This window comes from Populus alba, chromosome 8, assembly GCF_005239225.2.
Source record: "Populus alba chromosome 8, ASM523922v2, whole genome shotgun sequence".
NCBI lineage: Eukaryota > Viridiplantae > Streptophyta > Magnoliopsida > Malpighiales > Salicaceae > Populus > Populus alba.
This window is the reverse complement of record NC_133291.1, coordinates 4,827,081-4,849,823: the sequence shown is the minus strand read 5'-3', so window position 1 is coordinate 4,849,823 and position 22,743 is coordinate 4,827,081. Positions and strand designations below refer to the sequence as shown.

Genomic DNA, 22,743 nt, shown 5'->3' with positions numbered 1-22,743 from the left:
GGTGCTTTGTGTGTGTGTGTGTGTGTGTGTATTTAAGCTTGGTTTCATCTGTTAAGATTATGGCGTCTCTATGTAAAAATCTCATGAAACTTTTTTAAAATCAAAATGGTTAATGTAAATGTATATTGACTCAGAATATAGTTCGATATCCCGCTGTAACTAGAAATATTGGCTGTAATAAATAAATAAACCTCACCTTCAATCAAATATCACATTTTATTGAAGCCGATTACATTTTACATTTTTTTATTTAATATCAATAAACAAATAAATAAATGCCGGGAAATAACAAGCGGCCCTCGTTTTCGGTGGCTGTAGTTGAACCACAACCACCAACCTGTTGTGTCTTTGACTAGTTGTTGGGAAAATGTACAGAAGGGAACCCAGCAAGCATGAAGAATATGCTGCGGAATCGTGCCTGTCTAGGGTTTTGAAGTAATTTTCTTTTTCCCTGTACAACTTCACTTTTCTTGATTTTTTTTTATTTATACAGGAAAGGTGATTGACGAGTCACGACTCGGACTTTACTGTCACTTTGCTTGAATAAATTGCTCTGATCATTCTCTTTATAATCTCGTCAATCATGGGCTATGAAGTATGCACATGGATATGGGAGTTGATCACAGCAGTTTATTAATTTTATTTCTATTCAGGGAGAGTATGGAATCACGGCAGGATGTGTTTTTAAAAAAATTTATTTATTTATATATATTTTAAATCCTTTTAATATATTGATTTTAAAAATAATTTTTTTAAAAATATTATTTTAATATATTTTAGTATAAAAAATAACTACAATTATATTTTTAAACAGAATCTTAATAGATCTCTTTTATTTGAATTAATTATAAGCATAGTCGACAAATTCATATCCTAACAATCTTTACATCACATTTTTACCGTTGGATCTTCTACCTTTAAGAGTATCCATCTTCAAGTTCCCTACATCCTGCTAATTTAAGAAAGAAAACCTGATATGCCATATCCATATCCAGCTTGTGAAATTATTTAATTTTATAAAATTTATCCATGGTTTTGCCCTTCCAAATTCTACTCACACCACAACTTTACTTCTCTGGTTTAGTTTTTCTTTTTCCTACCTTTTAGCATGGACTTTTTTTTTTAATTTTAAACTGTAGCAATTCTCACAAAAAAATAAAATCTTATTTTATGTATCGTATATCATTTATTGAAGGGCAGACTTTGAATGAGAGTTTTCCTCTCGGGAAAAGATGTACATGAAACAAGTGTTGTTTTGTGTCGGTTGTTTTTATTGAGAATCTTGATAGTAAAATCTATGATGGGATAATTAACATAAAAGTATTAAGTTAGAGAATTGCAAAAGTATTGTGTTGAAAATTTATGATAAAATAATCTGTAAAAAAATATTTGAGACTCGTGATTGCTTGAATTACATATAAAAACATATTTATGGTGAATGATGGTTTTGACTAAAGTCTTAACTTGAGGATGATTTTATTTAATATTGATATTAAAGTATTTTTTTAATAAAACAGATATTTTTTAATTAATTTATATTGTATATTTTTTATTTTGTGTTATTATGTTTTACTATTTTTTTTTTAATGAAAGGAATAGTTTTTCTAGTTTTTTTTTCTTATTTTCTATTTTTTATATATAAAAATGCTTTAATAGTTTTTTAACAAGTAGAAACATGAATAAATAAAAATCAGATATTTTAAGTATCTTTTCATAACTGTGGTGTTTCTAATCTTAAAAGTTTCAATTTGCAACCAACCTCATTTATCTCAAAGACATATATGAATTTAATTGAGTATAATATTTAGACTTTTACTGGAGAATAAAAGGAGACATAAACATTACACCAAAAAACATCAAATAAGCTCATCGTATAGATTGAAAACGTAGCCACAATAACTACTTTAAGTATTTTGAAATTATATATCATTTAAAAGTTCAAAACTTCACATAAACCTCCTTTTAAAAAATAACTAAATAAATTATTTAGTAGGCTGTTCAATGATAAAAACTTAGGATCAAGAAATTTGTTCTTTTTATGATTTCAAGTTTCGAGTCCCATAATTGTCAATATTAATGGCTACTGGAAGACTTATATAGTTGTTAACTTTAGGATTCGTATGGATTAGACAATGAGCACACAAACTGGTCTGGATATCCCATATGAATTAAAAAAATAATTAAATAATATATATATATATATATATATATATATAACTCAAAATAAATTTGCCAAATTTAATGCATTGAAATTGATAGCATCTATGTACTAAAAAAAATGATGTGCTTTTTTCTATATTCTTTCTTTAATTTTACAAGTTTTTAATTTAACTATCCTTTTCAAAATCTCAATTAGTTAGGGGCATTTTTGGGTGTAGAAGATGGCTTCAGCAATATTTTCTTAGACATGGAAAAGGTTTTTATCAAATATCCAATTTTTTGAGAGATTTTTGTAATTTTATAATATCTCATGCAGACTATCGCAATTTACCTAAAAACAAATTACCAATATTGATAGACTAAAACTATTGCATCAAAATAAGAGAAGAAAAGAAAAAACCATGACTTTTGGATGAAATAACGAAGAAATCAATTTCAAAATCCAACATCTTGTTGAAGCCTCAACCGGATGGTAGTTCTTTTTTGTTTCCTTAACACAGCTTCTTGAAGCCTCAGGGAGTTGTTCCAAAACACAAGTTTGAAAAGAGACATTTTCAACCCTCAGTTTCTTACACTTCGGTCCTCAAATTCTCAGGTTCTTTTCTCTTTGATCCCTAACTTTTAGAACTACAATCTAACACTTGAATTCAATTTTCCTCACACCTTGAATTCAGCAGAAAAAGGCATTGAATATCACAGTTCTTATTTTTTTTCCGGAATAAATTCGAAAGAAGTAGGCAAAAGCAGTTGAAAAAAAGAAATAAACATGTGCAATAAGTTCAAAGCCCACATGCTAAAAAAAAACTGAAGTCAAAGAACAAAGAGTTCCTTTAATCCACTGTACGATGTTAATTCAGGGTAAAAGAACAGCTTTAACGATTGATTGTCGAAGGAAAATTTTGTGAAAGTGGAAAATGAAGCAAAGAGAAGGTACCTATCCTGCAAATGCCATCCAGAGAGATTGGCCACTTCTGTCAATTGCAGTTCTCCATCCATGCACCTTCTCCGAATTCTGCCTAAAAACTTCTTCGTGCTCAGCGAAGGCTTTTCGGAATCTCCCTGTTTGTTTCAGGACTTAAGAAGGATCTACTCTGTAGAAAACTGGTACTACAGTTTGTGTCTGACCCGTCAAGCATTCAGAAATCTGAACGAGCTCATCCAAACACCAAGTTGAAGAGGCATGATTACTTGAGAAGACGACAGCTAAAACTCTCGAGTCTTGTATTGCGTGAAGGATTTGCGTTGAGATAGTGTTTTCCTCTCTTGAGTTTTCGGTCATCTTTGAAGTCTGTGATCCCTCTTCTCAGCAAAGCAGCATAAAGATGATCAGTGAAATTCTTACGGGTGTCTTTACCTCTGAATTTAAGGAAGACATCATATTTCCATTCATGGGAAGAAAAAGAAGACGAGGAGGAGGAGGAGGCGGCTTGTTCAATGTCCCTGGTGGCCATGAAAAAAAGTTTACAGGCTTAGTTGTAACCAGATTTCTTCGGTAGTATAAAAATTTAAAACGTAGTAGCAAAGCATGCATTTCCCTTGTAATTGAAAAAAGATTTCAACTGCTAAAAACAAACTCATTTCCTCCAGACATGGATATTCACTTCCATCTAAATCCTTTGCTGAATTTAAGTCTGAAATTTCTTTTTCACAATTCGCTCCGTATCTCTTCACAAAGTAAACCCAAATGACATTGATGCGTATTAATAATTGGTGATCTTCTGTGTAAAAATAATCAGGTGATTGAAGATATCAAGAACTTCAAAGAAACAGCTCCGGTGCATTTAGGCTAACGCTTGCACCAAAAACTTAGTTTACGGGCACCTAATATTAGATTTTGAATCCAAAACTCTGACCTTGGACGTTGTTACTCTGTCAACTTACACGAGCTTTGGTAGCATGGGTAGACCCTCGATAGAGAGAAGTTAATTTGATAAATCTATGTAGTTAATGATGCATGCCAAAGCAGAATTCTAGATTTCAAAGGATTTAGTGACCTTTCTATGACCATTTTTCGTTCATTATCTGTGAATTTTCAAAAAAAAAAAGTTTGTTTTTCACCGTAATTCATTTGTTTGGAAGGGAACCATGTTCGGCATGGTTTTTAATATTATCATATGATGTTCGTCCTTGCTAAAAAGTAAAACCAGTTTCTTGTTCAAAGACCTGTTAGAATGTTGTAAAATATCTTGCCGAAAACCTAAATAGGGACGACAGATTCAACCGAAATTGTAGCAGCGAGAGTCAGGCGGCCTACAGAATAATTTATTTGGATCACCCGTGCTCAGATAATAGATGAATAGATGAAAAAATTGAAGATGACTATAGTGCAAAACTTTCTCCAAGAAGCGGTTCTACCAATCCACCACTTTGTATTATAAGAAGGCCTCTCCACGAATAAGATAAGATCTCAGTGTAAGTTACTAAATCAAGACAAAATTACTCAAAAATCACAATAAAAAATAAGATAAACAAGGCTAAATACTAGATCCTTGACTTCAGTGATGAACCAGAAACACTTCGATTGTTTCTTCACAGTTCCTGAACACTCAAACCTACAAACAGACCGTATGAACCAAGTAGTGAGCGGTCACTTAAAATAAATCACACGGACTACACAATCAATCCTTTTCAAGGATTTAATAATTTAAATAGAAAGGGGAAAGGGAGTAACGAAATTGTTGGGTTCTTAATTTTATCTCAAAAATCTTGAGCATGAGCAAGAGAGATATTATTAATTAAAATAAAAAAGGAATCAAATTGATATCTAGTGAACAGTACATGTTTGTAGTTTAGATCATTAGAGGTGCAAAACGCATGTAAAAGATTATTGGTTATTGACATGGAGGGCCTTCGATCAAAACAAAGTGGAGTAATTCTAAAATAACACAACATATATACATCAATTAAAGACAGAGTGTCCCTGTACCTGGAGGAAGAGATTGCTTCAACTTGTCAGCCTTCTCAGGATCAAACACACACAGTGTGTAAAGATACTTGGAGCATCGAACCTTGAACTTCACCACATCTCTTCTCCTCTTGATTTTAACAGAACGAGCATCCTTCCTTCTTGCTGTGAGAAGAAAATCCTTGATTTCATGTATCTGCTTTGGCTGTTAATGACAAAGGAAGACTGAAAACTATTAGAGCGTTCATAAAATTCAGGGAGCACACCAATTTCATGCCATGGGAAAATAAACAAACCAAATGTACCGAATCAGCAGTTATAAAAGAAACAAGAAAAGCATTTTCCCCGCAAGAGAGCAGGAAACATAATAAGATCTTAGATAGTTCCACACAAATCAATTTTTCCAAAACTTATTCCACATCAAATCAGAATGCTGCCCGATTTCCACTATAACAGCACATCTAGCAATCAGCTTGTGTAACTTGTTGTCAATTAAGTTGCATATAATTTCAAAAATTCATCACTAAAAAAAAACAGAAACATCAAGGTTAAATGCATCTATCTGGCTGTGTGAATAGCTAAAAAACCCCAGCTTTTATAACACTACGCAAACAACAAAGAATCTCTAGTTGAACCAATAAAAAACCCAGGCGCTGCAAGGCATCCTAGACCACAGTTGCTAGAATAGGAACACAGTCGATTCCATTCTCCATCAATTACAACAATTGAGAAAGATGGTTACATCCATTTAAGTCAGCGAAATTTGAAACTTATTTCCTTGGTTAACCATCAAAACTAGAGTCCCTGACATGTGGATTAAGCTCTATTTTTTTTTTCCAATGTCTAAATGATACAACATAATCACCACAAAACCAAACAACATCGTATTACGAGCAACAGCAAAGTAAAAACATTAGTATTGCACTTCTAATCTGCTTGTAGGAAGAAAATTATACATATAGAGCCCGGATGGAGGAGATGCTAACATAGAAGCTACTGAAAACAGCAAGAGTCTACACACATCTGTAACGATGGACAGGGACTGTTTTCCAGACAGTTCTTATTATATGCAAAGAAACAAACATGAAGAAATAAGAGATCACAACAAATTTACCATTTTTTGCGTTTTATCGTCCGCTTCCTCTCACTTCTCCTGGAGACGCCTCAGAGAGCGGCGGCAGTAGATACGTGTGTGCTCGTGTGAAATGCTTCTAAACCCTGTTTTTATCTTTTTTTCATTTCCATACGTACCCCCCGCAGTAGATATGGGCCTACATCACTTTATCTATCTCTTGTGCTCACTAGGCCCATGAATACGCGGGTGTTGGATCGAGGCCCGTGATGTTAAATACAATGAAACCGATATTAGTTGATGCATTTTAGGGGAAACAATCCATCAAAATTGATTTCGCGCTAAATATAATTAATATTTTATTTTATAATCTTGTTTTTTTAAAAGAAATTAGTTGAGGTCATCTTCTTGATACCTTTAACACGAAACACAACGTCAAGTCGCTTTTTAAAGATGTGAAGGTTTGAATCAAGGAGATTCGAGGAAAAGAAGTTTTTGGTCCCTGTACATGTCGGGCATGGAGAGTATGTTTAGAGTATCTTTTTCGTTATTTAAAAAAAAAAAATTAAAAAAAAAAAATATTTTTTTTGAACATCAACTCATTAAATTGATCGAAAAACATAATTTTTTTTTTTAAATAACGATTATGAAAGATAAAAACAAATACTTAAAAAATTTGATTTAAGGTCATTCTGGCTTAGAGATTTGACGTCGTTATAATTATAGCTAAAAGAAAAAATAATTTTTTGTTGAAACAACGTTAGATCAGTGATTGTAAATTATAAAAAAACGAGATGGAAAAAAATAAATAAAAAAGGTGATGGAACTTCTCCAAAAAGAAAATAAAAAATCAAGCTTTTGGTTTAACAACTTGCTTGTAATTGTCTTCTTGTGCTATTATGATAACTTTTATGGTTGTGATTTAAAAAAAATATTTTATAAAAAATACATTTGATTGAGATTAGTTTGGTATTTATATAGGTTTGGTCAAAATTATAGTTCAAGTTGAAGTCGAATAAAAAGTAATTTAACGTGTTTGATTATAAATGCTTTTCAAATTAAGGTTATGGAAATAACTAAAAAATATAAATATTAATATTGATAGATTTTTAATTTAAATATTGTTATTACATCATTAAATAAATAATATTATATAAAAAATATTTTCATTGTTCCATTAAACTATTTACAATTCCATCACGTACGAAATCCAACCCGACAATGACTGCAATTTATATAGTTTTTTAAGCGTGCAACAATATCATGTAAAATATCACTAGGAACATAATTAAGTTGTGATCAAATTCTGCAAATATTACATCACCACACGATCTCCTTCTAATTCATGTAATTCAATTAAATAATATTAAATATTATTTTTTTGAATAACACGCAATTAAAAATAAAAAAAAATTGATTTTTTTTTATTGGGTTGGACCCGATTCATTTTTTACTATTCACGTGAAACAGTAGATAATAAATTAATTTACTCTCAATTGTCAAGACCACAAGAGAAGGGGAGAAGTAACTTTGAGCATAGTTTTTGAAACTGGGACCGGTCCGGGTGGAGGCCAAAACCCGCTAATTGGCCCGGCCAGACCTCAACACGCGCCCCAAACCCGTTGACTTTTTTTTTTTTTTCTAAAACGACGTCGTTTTGATTTTTTAAAAAAAATTAAAAAATAAATTTTGACCCGGCCACCCGGCGACCCGGTTTGGACCACCGGGCCGGGTCCTAAAACTATGTCTTTGAGCTACTTTCGGCAAACATTTGGTTTCAATGTAATTTTTCATGGGTCTCATGAATAATAAATTAAGTTTTAATACTAATTAAATATATTTGTTTGCGCGGTTTGTTTTAAAAGTAAAAGTTGTCGCATAAAACAAATACCAAGAAGATGGAGTTTCTATGATGAAATTATATATATACAAATAATAGAACACTAGGCTTATAGTGCATTTGACATTGAAATAACTTTTTTTTTTAAGGAATTTTTATTTAAAAATATATTAAAATAATAAATATATTTATTTTTAAAAATTTACTTTTGACACTAATATATAAAAATAATTTAAAAATATTTAAAAAATAAATTTTTAAAAACGACAAGCAAGGTTCTAATCACTTGTTTTCACGATCTGATCTTCCATATCTGATTGAAATCCTTTCAAAATCATAAAAAAATGATTTTTTTTGCTCGCTCGAGGTTTCGGGCATTGAACTTTTATGATGGGGTTTGCATTCCCTGTAGTTGATCGCAATTACATGGTGCTGGTGATACAGTACTTTTACGAACGAGAGTGAATTCTGTCACAAATATGTCAGCGGAAGTGGTGGCGTTTGCGTGTCTCGATCGGGTGATGCGTGTATTCCCTTTTTTTTTTTTTTGTTTTATAAATACATATATAATCTATAAAAAATGGATCTTCATTCATGAACTGTGAACATTTTTTGCTCTGCTATCACGACAAAACACAGCATTTATTGCCACATGAAAATTATAAAAAGGATAATGATTAAAATTATTTATTTATGTAACAATGGCCAGTTCAAGTTATTTTATAATTAACTGGATTTCATTTTAGTTTACAGAGCTATGTAAAATATTATGTATATATTTATGGACTCATAACATCATCCAGTGCTGTTTTAACCGCCGCCGTACCGTCACCACCACCGTTCCAGCAACCTCCCCCCCTTCATCTCCGTACCCTCATCTTATTATTCACACCAACATTTACTAGATGCTGTGAAATACTAAACTTATACGTGGAATGTTTTACTGTAAAATATTTCACATTCATGCCAAACAAACATCCTCCTGTGTATATTTTTACATCTATCAATTCACAACTATATTAAAAACAGCGACAGGTGATAATTGGATTTCTATTCCAGAGATGGTAAGTGCAAAAATCAATCAATGCTGATGGATTGCGGTGATGAGTTCCAAGTTTCAGAAAATTAACAATGTCTGAATAAGAAAGGAATCAAGTATCTTCATGATCACAGGTTTCAATTTTACATCTCACCGCGGGAATGTTCATCATCTGGAGATTGGGATGAATTCGTTTCACGATCATAGAAAGGGTGGCGACATTCGAGCACAGAAAAAGGCAAGTAAAATGTAAGATCTCTGATTTCCCTATAAGCAAAGGCAAATTCATTGCACATAATACAAACCTAAAACCCCCCATGCTTGATTCTCACCAGAACCCTTTCCGTCATCATCATGGCCACCACGAGGAAGACTTTCTATTACAATTCTCTTTGCCCGCCAAAGCTGAAGAAGATACGGTGGCTGCTCTCAACACACTAACCCCAAAAATCCATGGCCGATCAGGAAGTCCATCACGAGCAACGACGTTGCGTCTACAGAGCTTGCCCTTCCTCGTGACGAAATGCTCGAACATGTTTTCAGGTATAGGACCGTGGACATGGACAATCATGTAGTCATACAGATGACATGCCCAGAAAGGAATGCCACTAGTTGACGTGATTTTGTTTTCTTTCCTTTTTCTTCTTACAATTTAATTTTGAAATAGACTTGCCGCGTATCATCATCCTGGTTAATGTTCGTGTATTCAAAGCCCCATGACAGTTTAAGAAGTAAAACTAATAGAAATCCATTAGTTTAGAAGTAGATCATCTGTGACTGACGGAATCGTAGATGTGATATTCAACATAAATGCTGTGCATTAAATTGTAAGATTGTAAAATCCCAAGCAGTGATTACGAGGGGGAGCATAATAATGGGAAAAATACAACCGGATTAACCTAAAGAGACGTGTACATGCATATCCAAAACACCAAAACGTCGCAAAAGAACGAATTCCGGGCGGCAGCAGACGGTAGAGAGGAGGGAGAGACAGAGACACGTAATGTATGAGCCACGAGGTCCATGACCGAACTACTACCACTACTTAACTTGGTAACCAAAACAAGACACGCGAAGCCAGCCACTCGCTTTCATGGCTCCATGTACGGGTCTGCTTGAAAAATTTTCCACAAATAAGCAAAAATTCAATTTTCATTGAAGTAACCCCATTTTATTTTTATTTTTAATTTCTTGCACTCCTTTTTTTAAAATTTTTTTTGGGGGTCTGCTGTCCTCTGCAGTACACTGATTGGCTGGCACCTTCTTTGAGAAGTTACCTCCTCACATAGGCAACCAAACCAGAAAAGCATCACTCCTCACTCACTCACTCACTGCCGCAACCCTTTCTCTTAAGTTTTCTCTATATAACACCCACTTGGAGAATTGCAATCGCAATGCATTGCATTGCTAACTCACAGTTTCTCTGTCTCTATAGTCTCTCTATTTAGTATTTACTTGAAGCGATCATCTTGCTCTTCCTTCTTAATCAGTTGGTGATTGAGCCAGAGAGTTGAGTTTTATGTTCTTTTTATATAATTATTATTGTTGATTGGGTTTTGGTCCTCCTTACTTCTTGTTTAGTCATTTTGTTAGGATTTTCATTTCGATCATGCTTTTTTTTAAGAGACAGGTTCTCTTTTAAATCAATTCTGGTTGCCTTCTGAGTTGCGTTGAGCAGTGATGGAGCCTGTTAGCATGGATATAGATACCACCCAACAACTCCCTGCGGATCCTCTCCCATTTGCTAGAAGGTGATTCCTGGGACAGAGAGAGAGAGCTGTTTTGGTGTTTTGGTTTTGTTTTCTTCAAACAATGAATGGGTCACTGATTATTCTTTTATTTATGTAGTTTGTGATTTCTATACAGAGATTCTGTTTTTTTTTTTTCCCATGATTTTCTGTGTTGGGTTACATTTTCTTTTAACAGTTATCAATTGGAGGCTTTGGAGAAGGCGCAAAAGCATAACACAATTGTGTTTTTGGAGACTGGTTCCGGAAAGACTTTGATTGCCATCATGCTACTCCGCAGTTACGCTTATCTTCTTCGCAAGCCTTCACGTTTTATAGCTGTTTTCCTGGTTCCTAAAGTCGTTCTGGTTAGCCAAGTATGCCACTTTACACTCCGTTCTCTTCTGCATATGCGTGTCTATGTTTTGGGAATTTGTGTTAATCTATTTACTCAGCAACAGCATAACAATTCAAATTACAGGTTTCGTTTCCCTGCTGCTGAAATTTATAATAATTGGACTAAATATTGGAGATGTTAGGGGTTGCTGGTGAAGATGGGATGTGTCTGTAACTTACGGGCAAATAAAACTTACCTTATGTATCTACTTGTTTTTTACATATGGGAGATGTGTTTGGAAATGATACTGTTGCAAAATCTAAATTTGAAAAAATATTCTATTTCGCAGTCAAACTTTCGTAATGTAATGAAACTTGCGGGGTTTTCAAGTAAAAACTTCGTGTGCAGTCTCAATTATTTTTTTAAGTTACAAAATGCAATTATAGAAACTTAGCAAATTGGTATTAAAGCCAGAGTTCCATCAAATGTTTTAAAACATTTGATGTGTTGGATACCAGAGTAAACATTTTGTGTGTTGTACTTTCTTTTTGAATTACAGAATGAAATTTTAGAAAGTTAGTGAATTGAGATTGAATCCAGAGTTTCACCAAATATTTAAAAAAGAAGACAGTGAATGGGGTTTCCTGCACAAGTTTAATGTTAATTCTAAATTTTGAGGTGGTTAGATGCGAATACTGAAGGTGAAATTCAGAAATGTGACTTTATTTTTCTTTTATATTGCTGCTGTTCTCCATAATTACTAGCAAGCTGGAGCTGTGGAAATGCATACTGATTTGAAAGTGGGCATGTACTGGGGAGAAATGGGAGTTGACTTCTGGAATGCTGCTACATGGAAGAACGAAATAGACAAACATGAGGTAAGTGGGCGGGAAGCTGCTTCATTGACTATTCGTGTCTTTTTCTTTATTCCTGTTGTTATCTGTAATCATTTACATCTGATAGTCTCATGTCTGTTATTTTCAAGTTTTGAGTTTCACCTTTAGTCTTCAACAATCAAACCAACCTCGAAGGGCACAAAAACAAAATCTGTTTACAGTGGTTATTGACTTGCATGCTAGTGGTGCTGGTGGTTGATGTGGTTTGTCCTTTCTTTAATCATAGCAGACAATTATTTCGATGTAATTTTGTTTCCTGGTTTTTGCAAGCTTTTATTTTTCATTTCTTGTTTTAGTGACCTTTTTTTTCCCCCCTTTTTCCAGTGTTGTTACTTCTAAACCTGAGATATTTTGATGAAGTGTGCCCGCAACTGGCTTTTTTAATTTTTGGAATCATATCTTGCATTCTGGTTCTACTTTGATAAAATCAAGCAGAAGCGTTCCCTTTGAGGAACTGCATAACATGTTGATATTTGCTGACATAAAATTAATTAACCTTTGAGAACTTCATTTTCAGCTGTTTGTCAGTTTGCTGCTTACCCATTTCTTTAATTTTCTTCACAATGATTCTCTTCCTTTTGGTTGCAAATTTATGCAGTTTGCCAATGCTACCAGCTTATTTTCTTACACAATGGACATTGATTATTTGATTGATATGTAAAGGTGCTTGTTATGACACCTCAAATTTTGCTTAATGGCTTGAGGCATAGCTATATCAAGCTAGAATGGATCAAGGTGATGATTTTTGATGAATGTCATCATACCAGTGGCAAGCACCCTTATGCATGCATCATGACAGTGAGCTATCTCTCTCTCTCCTTTGTTTTCCACCTCTCATCATTTTTTTATTCTTTTGCCTTTAATGATTTGCTTTTGATTTATGGAAACAACAGTTGATGTGATTTCTCAGGGAGAAGATTCTTTTCTTTCTTTCTTTCTTTTTTGTTTTGTTATGAGAAATCAACCCTGCTTAAGTAGACTTTCAAGCAGCGTTTGCTTGTCCATATTATGAAATAAGATATTTTTTCATGTAAATTTTTAACTCAATTTTCTTAATTAACTAATTGAATTGTTTTGAAACTCTCAAAATAAGGGTACTCATGGTGAAGATATTTTTGGATTTGATAGCAGAAATGTGCAATATTGTCAGATTTGATAAATTAGATACATACACAAATTCTTAAGCATCTGTATAAATTCTACTGGTTGCTTCAAGAACCAAAAATTTTTCTTTCTTAGCTATTGTTAAGAAAGTTCTATGTTCAAATCAATACGAATAGATTTAAGGAAAACTCACCTGCTTACTGATATGTTGGGTGCCTGTCCCAAGGGCAGTTTTGTTGGACAAAAAATGTTGTTTATCTTGCAAGTGTCATACTTTATTTATAAAACAATTATGTATGAAGTTACCATTATATGTTCACTTAGAGCCATGAATGATTCTGCATGGAGTCCATGTTGTATGGTGAATTTTCTGATAACTTTGAATGATCTGCAGGAGTTCTTTCATTGTGAGTTAAAGTCTGGTCACCATGATCTTCCTAGGATTTTTGGGATGACCGCTTCTCCCATAAAGTCAAAGGGTATGCTTTGGCAGTAGATCATAATGTTTGCTTGATACTCACATTTTACACTATCTTCCTAAATTTATATAAGATTGAACCCTTTTTTTTTGCATTGTGATAAAGGTGCAAACTCAGAATTAGACTACTGGCATCAGATTCGTGAACTTGAGGATATTATGAATTCAAAGGTTGCTTCTCACTTCTGGTTAGAAATATTTACCTAGGTTTCTTTCTATTTGCTTTTTAGCCATAATAATTGATGGATTATTAGATCTGAAATCCAAATTCATTTTTAATGAGTCATTTTTCATGCCTGTTCAAAACTTGTATCGTCATATAGCTATTGAAAATATTCATTATAAACAAGTTTTGCATCAGATAATGGTTAACGATTAACTGGTCATGGCCACTGACACATTTTTCAGTGTAAAGGATTGATGCTTTAATAACCTTTATAACGGGTAACTTGATGCTTTTGTGCATTTGTTGTGGTGTTTTCTCTTGGTACACTTTGTTCACTGGGGCGAAACATCCAAATGATGCATCATATTATCAATTCTCTGGCATCCTCCTTCATTGGATAATCATTTATTATTTTATTTTATTTTTTCCTGTACAAATTTTATTATCAGCACTGATAATCTTTTATTTGGATAATGAATTGATTGTTCATATTCCTATTTCGATTTTTTCATGTAGCTTTTATCTCCTTTTGCTTTTGGGTCCCTTCTGCAAGATTAAGATGACCCACATGGCACATTTCAAATGCACTCAACTAATATCCATGTTATTTCCCATTCCTTGCTCAAAAGTTTTTGAAAATTGTGTCCCGGGCACACGCCATATGGTTCGTTACATGTTGCTGGGTCTGAAAGAGCAGGAGGGGACCCCATAACCTACCATTTGATATAGAATACCCATGGACTTCGCCTTTTTTTTTGGGTATGTATTTGGGCTCATAGTAAATTTAAGAGCACTTATGTAGCTTTAGATTCAGCTTCTTAGCATGGGTGATGTAGAGCTGCATTCCTACAAGTTCTGCACATAAACTTCAAGTCATTACTGGATTTAATTGTTCTTTCATTTGATTGCTATGTTCCATATCACTCCGTTCATGTGTTTTTTCTATTCTTCAATAATTTGCTTATGATACCACCTTTGAAATATATGAACACTTATGTATCTTTGGCTTCTTAGCATCGGTGATGGAGAACTGCATCCATACATGTTCTGCACATAAACTTCAAGTCATTACTAGATTTGGTTGTTCTTTCATTTGATTTCTATGTTCCATACCACTCCGTTCATGCCTGTTTTCTATTCTTCAATAATTTGTTTATGATACCACCTTTGAAATATAAGAACACAAAAGTAGCTTTAGCTTCTTAGCATGGGTGATATAGAACTGCAGTCATACGTGCTCTGCTCATAGATGTAGTCGTTACTAGATTTGGTTGTTCATTTATTTAATTGTTATGTTCCATATATGAATACTTCTGCAGCCTTAGCTTCTTAGCATGGGTGATATAGAACTGCATTCATATGTGTTCTGCACATTGACTTAGTCGTTACTAGATTTGGTTGTTCTTTTATTTGATTGTTATGTTCCATACATGAATACTTACGCAGCTTTAGCTTCTTAGCATGGGTGATATAGAACTGCATTCATATGTGTTCTGCACATACACTTAGTCGTTACAAAGATTTGGTTGTTCTTTTATTTGATTATTATGTTCAATTTTGCCCTGCTAGATTTGGTTGTTCTTTTATTTGACTGTTATGTTCCATATCACTCTGTTCATGGATTTTTATTTTTATTATTATTCTTCAATAATTTGTTTATGAAACCACTTTCTTGTATTGAAGATATATACATGTGGTAGTGAGTCTGCGCTTGCTGAATTTATACCATTCTCAACCCCAAAGTTCATATTTTATGAGCACATGAAGATCCCTGATGGTATATTTGCTTATTTACTTAAAGAATTGGGGAATTTAAGAGCAAAGGTGTGTACTTTCTTTATTTCAAGTTTGGAATGGATGCCAATGGCTTCTATGATTTTATTGGTAGTTCATTTACTGCTTTTCAGCATGAACACATGCTCGAGCAATTGGATCTCAATGAGTCCGCAACAGTATCTATACGCAATAAAATATCAAAAGTACATTCAGCTTTGATGTTTTGTTTGGAGGAACTTGGTGTTTGGTTGGCTTTTCAGGTATTTGTTTAGTCTGGATTCTTTCACGTGCTCTGCTTGTCATTGCAATTGTATCTGTATAGTTGACATGGTTTTAATGTATGTTGATGAAACAGGCTGCACAGTTCTTCTCACACTGTGATACTGATGGTGACTTTATTTCAGGGGGTAAATTAGATGTGTCTGGTGAGACCATTGTTAAAAACTTTTGCCAGGATGCCTCGTTGGCAATTTCTAATTGCTTTTCAGCTGGTACCTTTTCTATCTTGGTGAAAGAATTTGTGGAGACATGAACTTGTGATTCTGTTCTTAGTTTTCTATCATTTTCTTTTTCTCTATTGTATTGAACATTTAGGTCAGGAATGCTCCAATGGGGATAACATTAAGGCCCATTTGGGTGCCGGGCTTTTAACTTCGAAGATTCTCTGCCTTGTTGAGTCACTTCTTCAGTACAGGTTGGCGCATAACTATATATACATCCTCATTTACTATCATCAGATATATTTGGGCAGCTGAATCCATTGTAATTATGTCTATAGTTCTGACAGAAGATTGATAATGATTTTATTCTCCGAAGTCTACTGGAAATGCTCTAATATGCATATAAAAGATTGAAACAAATGCAAAGTTGCACTTCGTGGTTTGAGTCTTTACCAAGTTTATACAAGAGCTTTTTCTGTTCTGTTGATCTGCTGCTCTTTAATAGTTAAAACTAAATGCCCATGAGATAATTTGACTGCACAAGTTGACTATTTTATTAAACTGTCATATGTTTACAACATGTTGTGAATAAATAAAGTTTTATGTTACTATTTTGGTCATTTTTACATCAGCTTGTGGTGATGTGTTTTTTTTCTCCATGTATTTAATTACAGGGATTTAAAGGAAATAAGATGCATAGTTTTTGTGGAAAGGGTCATTACTGCCGTTGTCCTTGAATCTCTATTGAGTAAGTTGCTTCCTAAACATAGCAGCTGGAAGACTAAATACATAGCAGGAAATAATTCACGGTTGCAATCCCAGACACGCAAAATTCAAAACGAAATTGTGGAGGAATTTCGTAAAGGCATGGTATATAATTTTCCTGGTTGGATCCACAATATTATATTCATTATATTGTCTGAAAATGAGCAAATGGCATACTTCTAGGTGAACATCATCATTGCAACATCAATTCTTGAGGAAGGATTAGACGTGCAAAGTTGCAACTTGGTGATTAGATTTGACCCTTCTGCCACTGTCAGCAGCTATATACAGTCCCGAGGTCGTGCTAGGAAGCAAAATTCTGACTACTTATTAATGGTGAAAAGGTAGTGTCCCAGTAACTCTTATTACACCTATTACCAATGAGGACTACTTGTAAACAGATTCTTTTGTACATTTTACTGTGAGTTTATGTGATCATTAATGTTTGATCACTTTCACTTATTTTTTGATAACCATAGAGGGGATTTTTCTACACAAGCTCGACTAGAGAACTATCTGGCTAGTGGTGACATAATGCGAAGGGAGTCTCTACGCCATGCATACATTCCTTGTTCACCTTTGCTGGGTGAGTTGGATGATGAGTTTTATCGTGTTGAGGGCACCGGGGCAGTTGTCACTCTTTCTTCAAGTGTTAGTTTGATATACTTTTATTGCTCACGTCTTCCTTCTGATAGGTTAGTCATCTGTACTCTTAATTGTGAAAATACAGCTAAGCTCTTAATAATTTATTTCAGATGAGCTGGTCACAAGCTTGTATTGAACCATGGCTTATTCTCTCTCCCTTTCGTTTTTGGGGTGGGGTGGGAGTGGGGTGTTGTGATTTCTGTAGGTATTTTAAACCAGCTCCCAGGTGTATTATAGACAAGGAGACAATGACTTGTACACTACATCTTCCAAAAAGCTCTCCTGTACAAACTATTTGTGTGCAGGGAAATATTAAAACTTTGAAGCAGAAGGCATGCCTTGAAGCATGCAAGAAACTCCATGTTTCTGGTGCTTTAACAGACAATCTTGTTCCTGATATTGTTATGAAAGAAGCTGTTGCTGAAGACGTTGGTAATTTCTATTTGCAACCTTTCCATTATTGGTTTGGGCGTTTTACACTTTCAGAGTACTATATATACTGTTTAGCAAACCATCTTTTCAGTTCCCTTTCAATATTTTAATCATTTTAATTGTTTATTGAATAGGGAATGAGAGGTATGATGATGAACAACCCATTTATTTGCCACCTGAGCTGGTCAGTCAAGGTCCCCAAAATTTGAAGACAAAGTACTACTGCTACTTAATTGAGTTGAACCAGAACTTTGCTTATGATATTCCTGTCCATGACGTGGTGCTTGTCGTGAGGACTGAACTTGAATCTGATGTCATAAGGAGCATGGGTTTTGATTTAGAAGCTGAGAGGGGCCTATTGACAGTGAACTTGAGGTATATTGGAGATATTGATCTTGAACAAGTGCTGGTATGTCTTCTAGTTTTCTTATTTTATTGTTACAGGTGTAATATGTGATGGAAAAATTATATAACGTATTGTATTTTCCACTGTTCTGTTTTTTGTTTGGTTGTCAGGTCCTCTTTTGTAGGAGGTTTCAGATTACTCTTTTCAAAGTTCTTTTGGATCATAGTGTAAATAAATTGAAAGAGGTCTTAGAAGGATTAGACTTAGGGTCAGGTGTCGAGATAGACTATTTTCTACTTCCTGCTTTCAGTTCACGCTCACAACCTTCCATCAACTGGACACCTATTAGTTCTGTGTTGTTCTCATATAAAAATGAGGAGCACTTCAACTGTTCTCGGAATGGCAATGCTCATGTTGTCCAAACCAAATGTGGTCCAGTTTGCGCATGTGTGCTTCAGAATTCTTTGGTCTGCACCCCCCACAATGGTAACATCTATTGCATCACGGGTGTTTTTGAGGATTTGAATGGAAACTCGCTTTTAAAGATGGGAGATGGAGGAGCTATCACTTACAAAGAGTACTTTGCAAAGCGGTATTGCTCTTTTATTACCCACTTATATCATGCTATTTTAATTTTGCTGTTATTTTTATGTCACATATATTGTATTTTTGTACCCCAATGAGTGACCTGAAGCTTACACATAATTGCAGGCATGGCATCCAATTGCTTTTCAATCGAGAACCATTACTTAAAGGGAAACATATTTTTCCAGTGCACAATCTTCTTAACAGATGCAGAAAACAAAAGGAGAAAGGTCTTGATTTTTTTTCTTATCTTGTTATGGGCAAAGTGCATGTGATTAATTTGTGGTATGGGATGGGGTATTCATTCAGATTGATTTGTGGTACGTAGGCTTGGTCCATTTATTTGGATTGTGTATGTTTCGACTACTTGCCTGCTTCCTTTATCACATGAATACTATGGTATCACAATAAGAAATTGCCAGCCTTTGCTTTTTTTCCTGAAGAATGTAAAATTAATAGAAACAACACTCACTTAAAATATTTTTTAGCTAAAGAATATTCTGTCAATTTAACACAGAAGTAGGCTAGTGTAATGAATTAATAAAACCGGGACAACTGATAACCAGCATCTAGTCATGCATTCTTGGGTAATCTAGAAATTTCCAAAATCTAGTGCTATCTATCTTTTGTCTTTCATTCTACCAAATAAATCAAGAGGAAGTTGGTTCACCAGTTTAGGCCATCTGGATTATGGTATCAGGACCTCTTTTTTTTTTTTTTTTTCCCAGTTTTTTACATAATGTTCAATAATTATTCTGTAGTTACATAATTGATGATATTTGTTTTTTGGGCAACAGAATCGAAGAATACACATGTAGAGTTGCCTCCTGAACTTTGTGAAATAATTTTATCTCCAATATCAATCAGTACTCTTTATTCTTATACATTTATCCCATCAATAATGCATCGACTTGAGTCTCTGCTCATTGCTGTCAACTTAAAGAAGATGCATTCAGATCATTATCTGCAAAATGTTAATATTCCATCCATGAAGGTAATTTATTTTGCCAAACCTTGACTCGGCTGATGCAAAATGTTTTTTTGGACTTGTATTAACCAAACTTTAAACTTTATTATATGGCAGGTATTGGAAGCAATTACTACAAATAAATGCCAAGAGAAATTTAATTTGGAATCATTAGAAACTCTGGGAGATTCTTTTCTTAAATATGCTGCAAGCCAGCAGCTATTTAAAATTTATCAAAATCATCACGAGGGCCTTCTTAGTTTTAAGAAGGACAAAATTATTTCTAACGCTGCACTTTGCAGAAGAGGATGTAACCACAAACTTCAGGTAGTCATTCCTTTGGAAAAAAAAAGTTCATCGTGTTTAACTTTGCTTTACCAATATAAAATATTTAGTGCTGAGAAAAAATATCACATGTTTCATTTGATTGAACTGTAGGGATTTATCCGCAATGAATCTTTCGATCCAAAACTCTGGATAATTCCTGGTGGCAAGTTGGGTAGTGACTTTTTAAGCGAGGAGCCACTTTCTGAGGGCAGGAAAATTTACATTAGAGGAAGAAGAAAGGTAAAAAGTAAAACAATTGCTGATGTTGTCGAGGCACTCATTGGTGCATACCTCAGTACAGGCGGTGAAGTGACAGCCTTATTATTTATGGATTGGATTGGTATAAAGGTGGATTTCATGAATACACCATATGAGAGGCACATCCAATTGCAGGCAGAGAAGTTTGTTAATGTCCGCTACTTAGAATCACTGTTAAACTATTCATTCAATGACCCTTCTCTCTTAGTAGAAGCATTGACCCATGGTTCTTACATGCTTCCTGAGATCCCAAGATGCTATCAGGTAAATTTATCCACAACTTGATAACATTAATGCTGTTTATGAAAATATCGGTGATGTAACACTACAAAACACACACATACACAGGCATTTTCTCTTTCCAAAGATGGCTTTAGTTTCTGTAATCCTTTTTGTAAATGCTGGTTTGTGGTGATCTTAACTTCAACATGATCAACTGCTGTTCAGAGACTGGAATTTCTTGGAGACTCAGTGCTGGATTATCTCATCACTTTGCATATGTACAAGGAATATCCTGGGATGTCACCAGGACTGTTAACTGACTTGAGGTCTGCTTCTGTAAACAATGACTGTTATGCGCAATCTGCTGTTAAGGTAGGCTTGGACAGACACATTCTTCATGCCTCTCATGACCTTCACAAGCATATCGTCGCCACTGTAAAAAACTTTCAGGAATGTTCTTTAGAATCAACTTTTGGATGGGAATCTGAGACAGTTTTTCCCAAGGTTAGTGCTAAACACATTTAAGTGAAATACGTTTCCTGCAAAATTCTTTGGTTTTGTTTTTTTCTCTATATATTGTTGATTATGTTATTTGAGCACAAGTGTGGAGAGTGGACAAGTGAGGTTCCTCGACGAAGCCTAAATGTAGTTCACTTGTGCCCATGATTTACTGATTAGTTTATGCTTGCATCATCTTGACTTGTTAAAATGAAATCGAGGAAGATGCCTGGCATGGAAGAACCCCCACCTGCCTATGTTTGGAAACTTTGTCTGATTATGTAACTGCTAGTTAGTTATTTTTTTACATTCAGAATTCAGCATTATTACTCTATTCAGAAATGAAAAAAAATAAACGATCAGCTAAAAAAATTAAAGCTTTGGTTTCACCTTTTCACCTAAATCCTTACAGGTACTTGGAGATGTTATAGAGTCGTTAGCTGGGGCTATTCTTGTAGATTCAGGATACAAGAAGGAGGCAGTCTTTGAAAGTATAAGGCCACTTCTGGAGCCTTTAATTACTCCCGAGACATTAAGATTGCAACCTGTTAGGGAATTGATTGAATTATGTCAGAGGCAACACTTTGATTACAAGAAACCCATTGTTTCTCGGAACGGCAGGAATGCTTCTGTTACAATAGAGGTTGAAGCTAATGGTCGGATATTTAAACATACAGCTACAGTTGCAGATAAAAAGACAGCCAAAAAACTAGCTTCAAAAGAAGTCTTGAAGGCCCTGAAGGAAAGTAATTTTGCGACTAGTACCGCAAGCAAAGCTGAGTAAATCTTGTCTACTTTGGAAATTTTGAAGTTCGCATCAAGTTCGATATCTGCTTTGGTATAGCTGTAGGATTTTGTATATTTTATGCTTGCAGAAGTTAATTCATGTAGAAATTAAAGTAAAAAACTTTACTAGGAGATTTTCGAGTGATGCATGGTGCCTTCTCTCGTCATGAAAGTAACTTTCAAGAAACATTGCATTAATGCTATTTCTATTTCAAAGTATTTTGGTATTTGTATAGCCCTTACTCTGTGTTCATGTTTATAATGTATACTGTTATCCATAGTGAATAGTTGTGCTGGAAGCTGTTTGCTTGTTTTTTGTATTTATTTTCCGTAAACTCGCATCAATCTTTCGTATGATTTCATGGATGATAATGAAAGGAAAAAAAGTTTTTCTTTTTTTGTAAATCTTCATATGTTCCATCTGTATTTCTCCGAATCAGCATGCAGGTTGAGCTCTTGTGGATCCAGTGCTCTCTTTTTTTCCCTCTTTTTTAGGTGCAACTGAGTGGGGAAAAAAGAAAAGGAGAACACAAAAATAGACCCGACCGAGTCTCCCTGGAGGTGAAGACTCGAACTAGGAGGATGATGCAATGCTTGAGTCGACAGAGCGAAGGTGCGCAGTCTGAAAGCCACCTTCTATTCTTGTTTTTCAACAATGTACTCTTGCTTTTACCCATTGCAGAAGGCCAGTTAGTCTTGACTTCACGTTTTCATAGCTAGCCCAGTTAGTCTTGACTTCACGTTTTCATAGCTAGCCTAGACAATCAAAATCTCCCTTTCATCTTCTTGCTGAATCAAAATCATATGTTGCTAGTTTATTAGCCATATATCGTGACCGTGGCTGACTACAAAATGAAAAGGAAAGAAAGAAATCCATGTGCCAAGATCATGGCTATGTTTTTTTAAAAAAAAAAAAAAGAAAAGAAAAGAAAAAACGTTCAGCTAGTCATCGTGGTGAGCGCAGCGTGCCAT

At 34.4% G+C, this 22,743-nt stretch overlaps 1 protein-coding gene across 1 annotated transcript; it reads left to right on the top strand.

Annotated features, from left to right (window-relative positions):
- Positions 1-10,174: 10,174 nt before the first annotated feature.
- LOC118055790 (endoribonuclease Dicer homolog 2) lies at positions 10,175-21,950 on the top strand. The gene is made up of 23 exons (XM_035067785.2): positions 10,175-10,525; positions 10,647-10,767; positions 10,943-11,120; positions 11,845-11,958; positions 12,640-12,774; positions 13,475-13,559; positions 13,665-13,729; positions 15,408-15,548; positions 15,632-15,760; positions 15,856-15,991; positions 16,095-16,194; positions 16,615-16,810; positions 16,889-17,049; positions 17,185-17,400; positions 17,556-17,782; positions 17,917-18,191; positions 18,299-18,720; positions 18,840-18,943; positions 19,511-19,707; positions 19,798-20,007; positions 20,119-20,529; positions 20,713-20,991; positions 21,398-21,950. Exons 2-23 carry the CDS (start codon positions 10,697-10,699, stop codon positions 21,767-21,769), a joined length of 4,224 nt encoding a protein of 1,407 aa, XP_034923676.1. The 5' UTR covers positions 10,175-10,525; positions 10,647-10,696; the 3' UTR covers positions 21,770-21,950.
- The last annotated feature ends 793 nt before the right edge of the window (positions 21,951-22,743 follow it).

Coding starts and splice junctions, on each gene's coding strand:
- LOC118055790 (XM_035067785.2), top strand. CDS start 10,697: ATGGAGCCTGTTAGCATGGATATAGATACCACCCAACAACTCCCTGCG. Junction 16,811..16,888: donor AGGAATTTCGTAAAGGCATG/GTATATAATTTT, acceptor GCATACTTCTAG/GTGAACATCATCATTGCAAC. Junction 17,050..17,184: donor TACTTATTAATGGTGAAAAG/GTAGTGTCCCAG, acceptor TGATAACCATAG/AGGGGATTTTTCTACACAAG.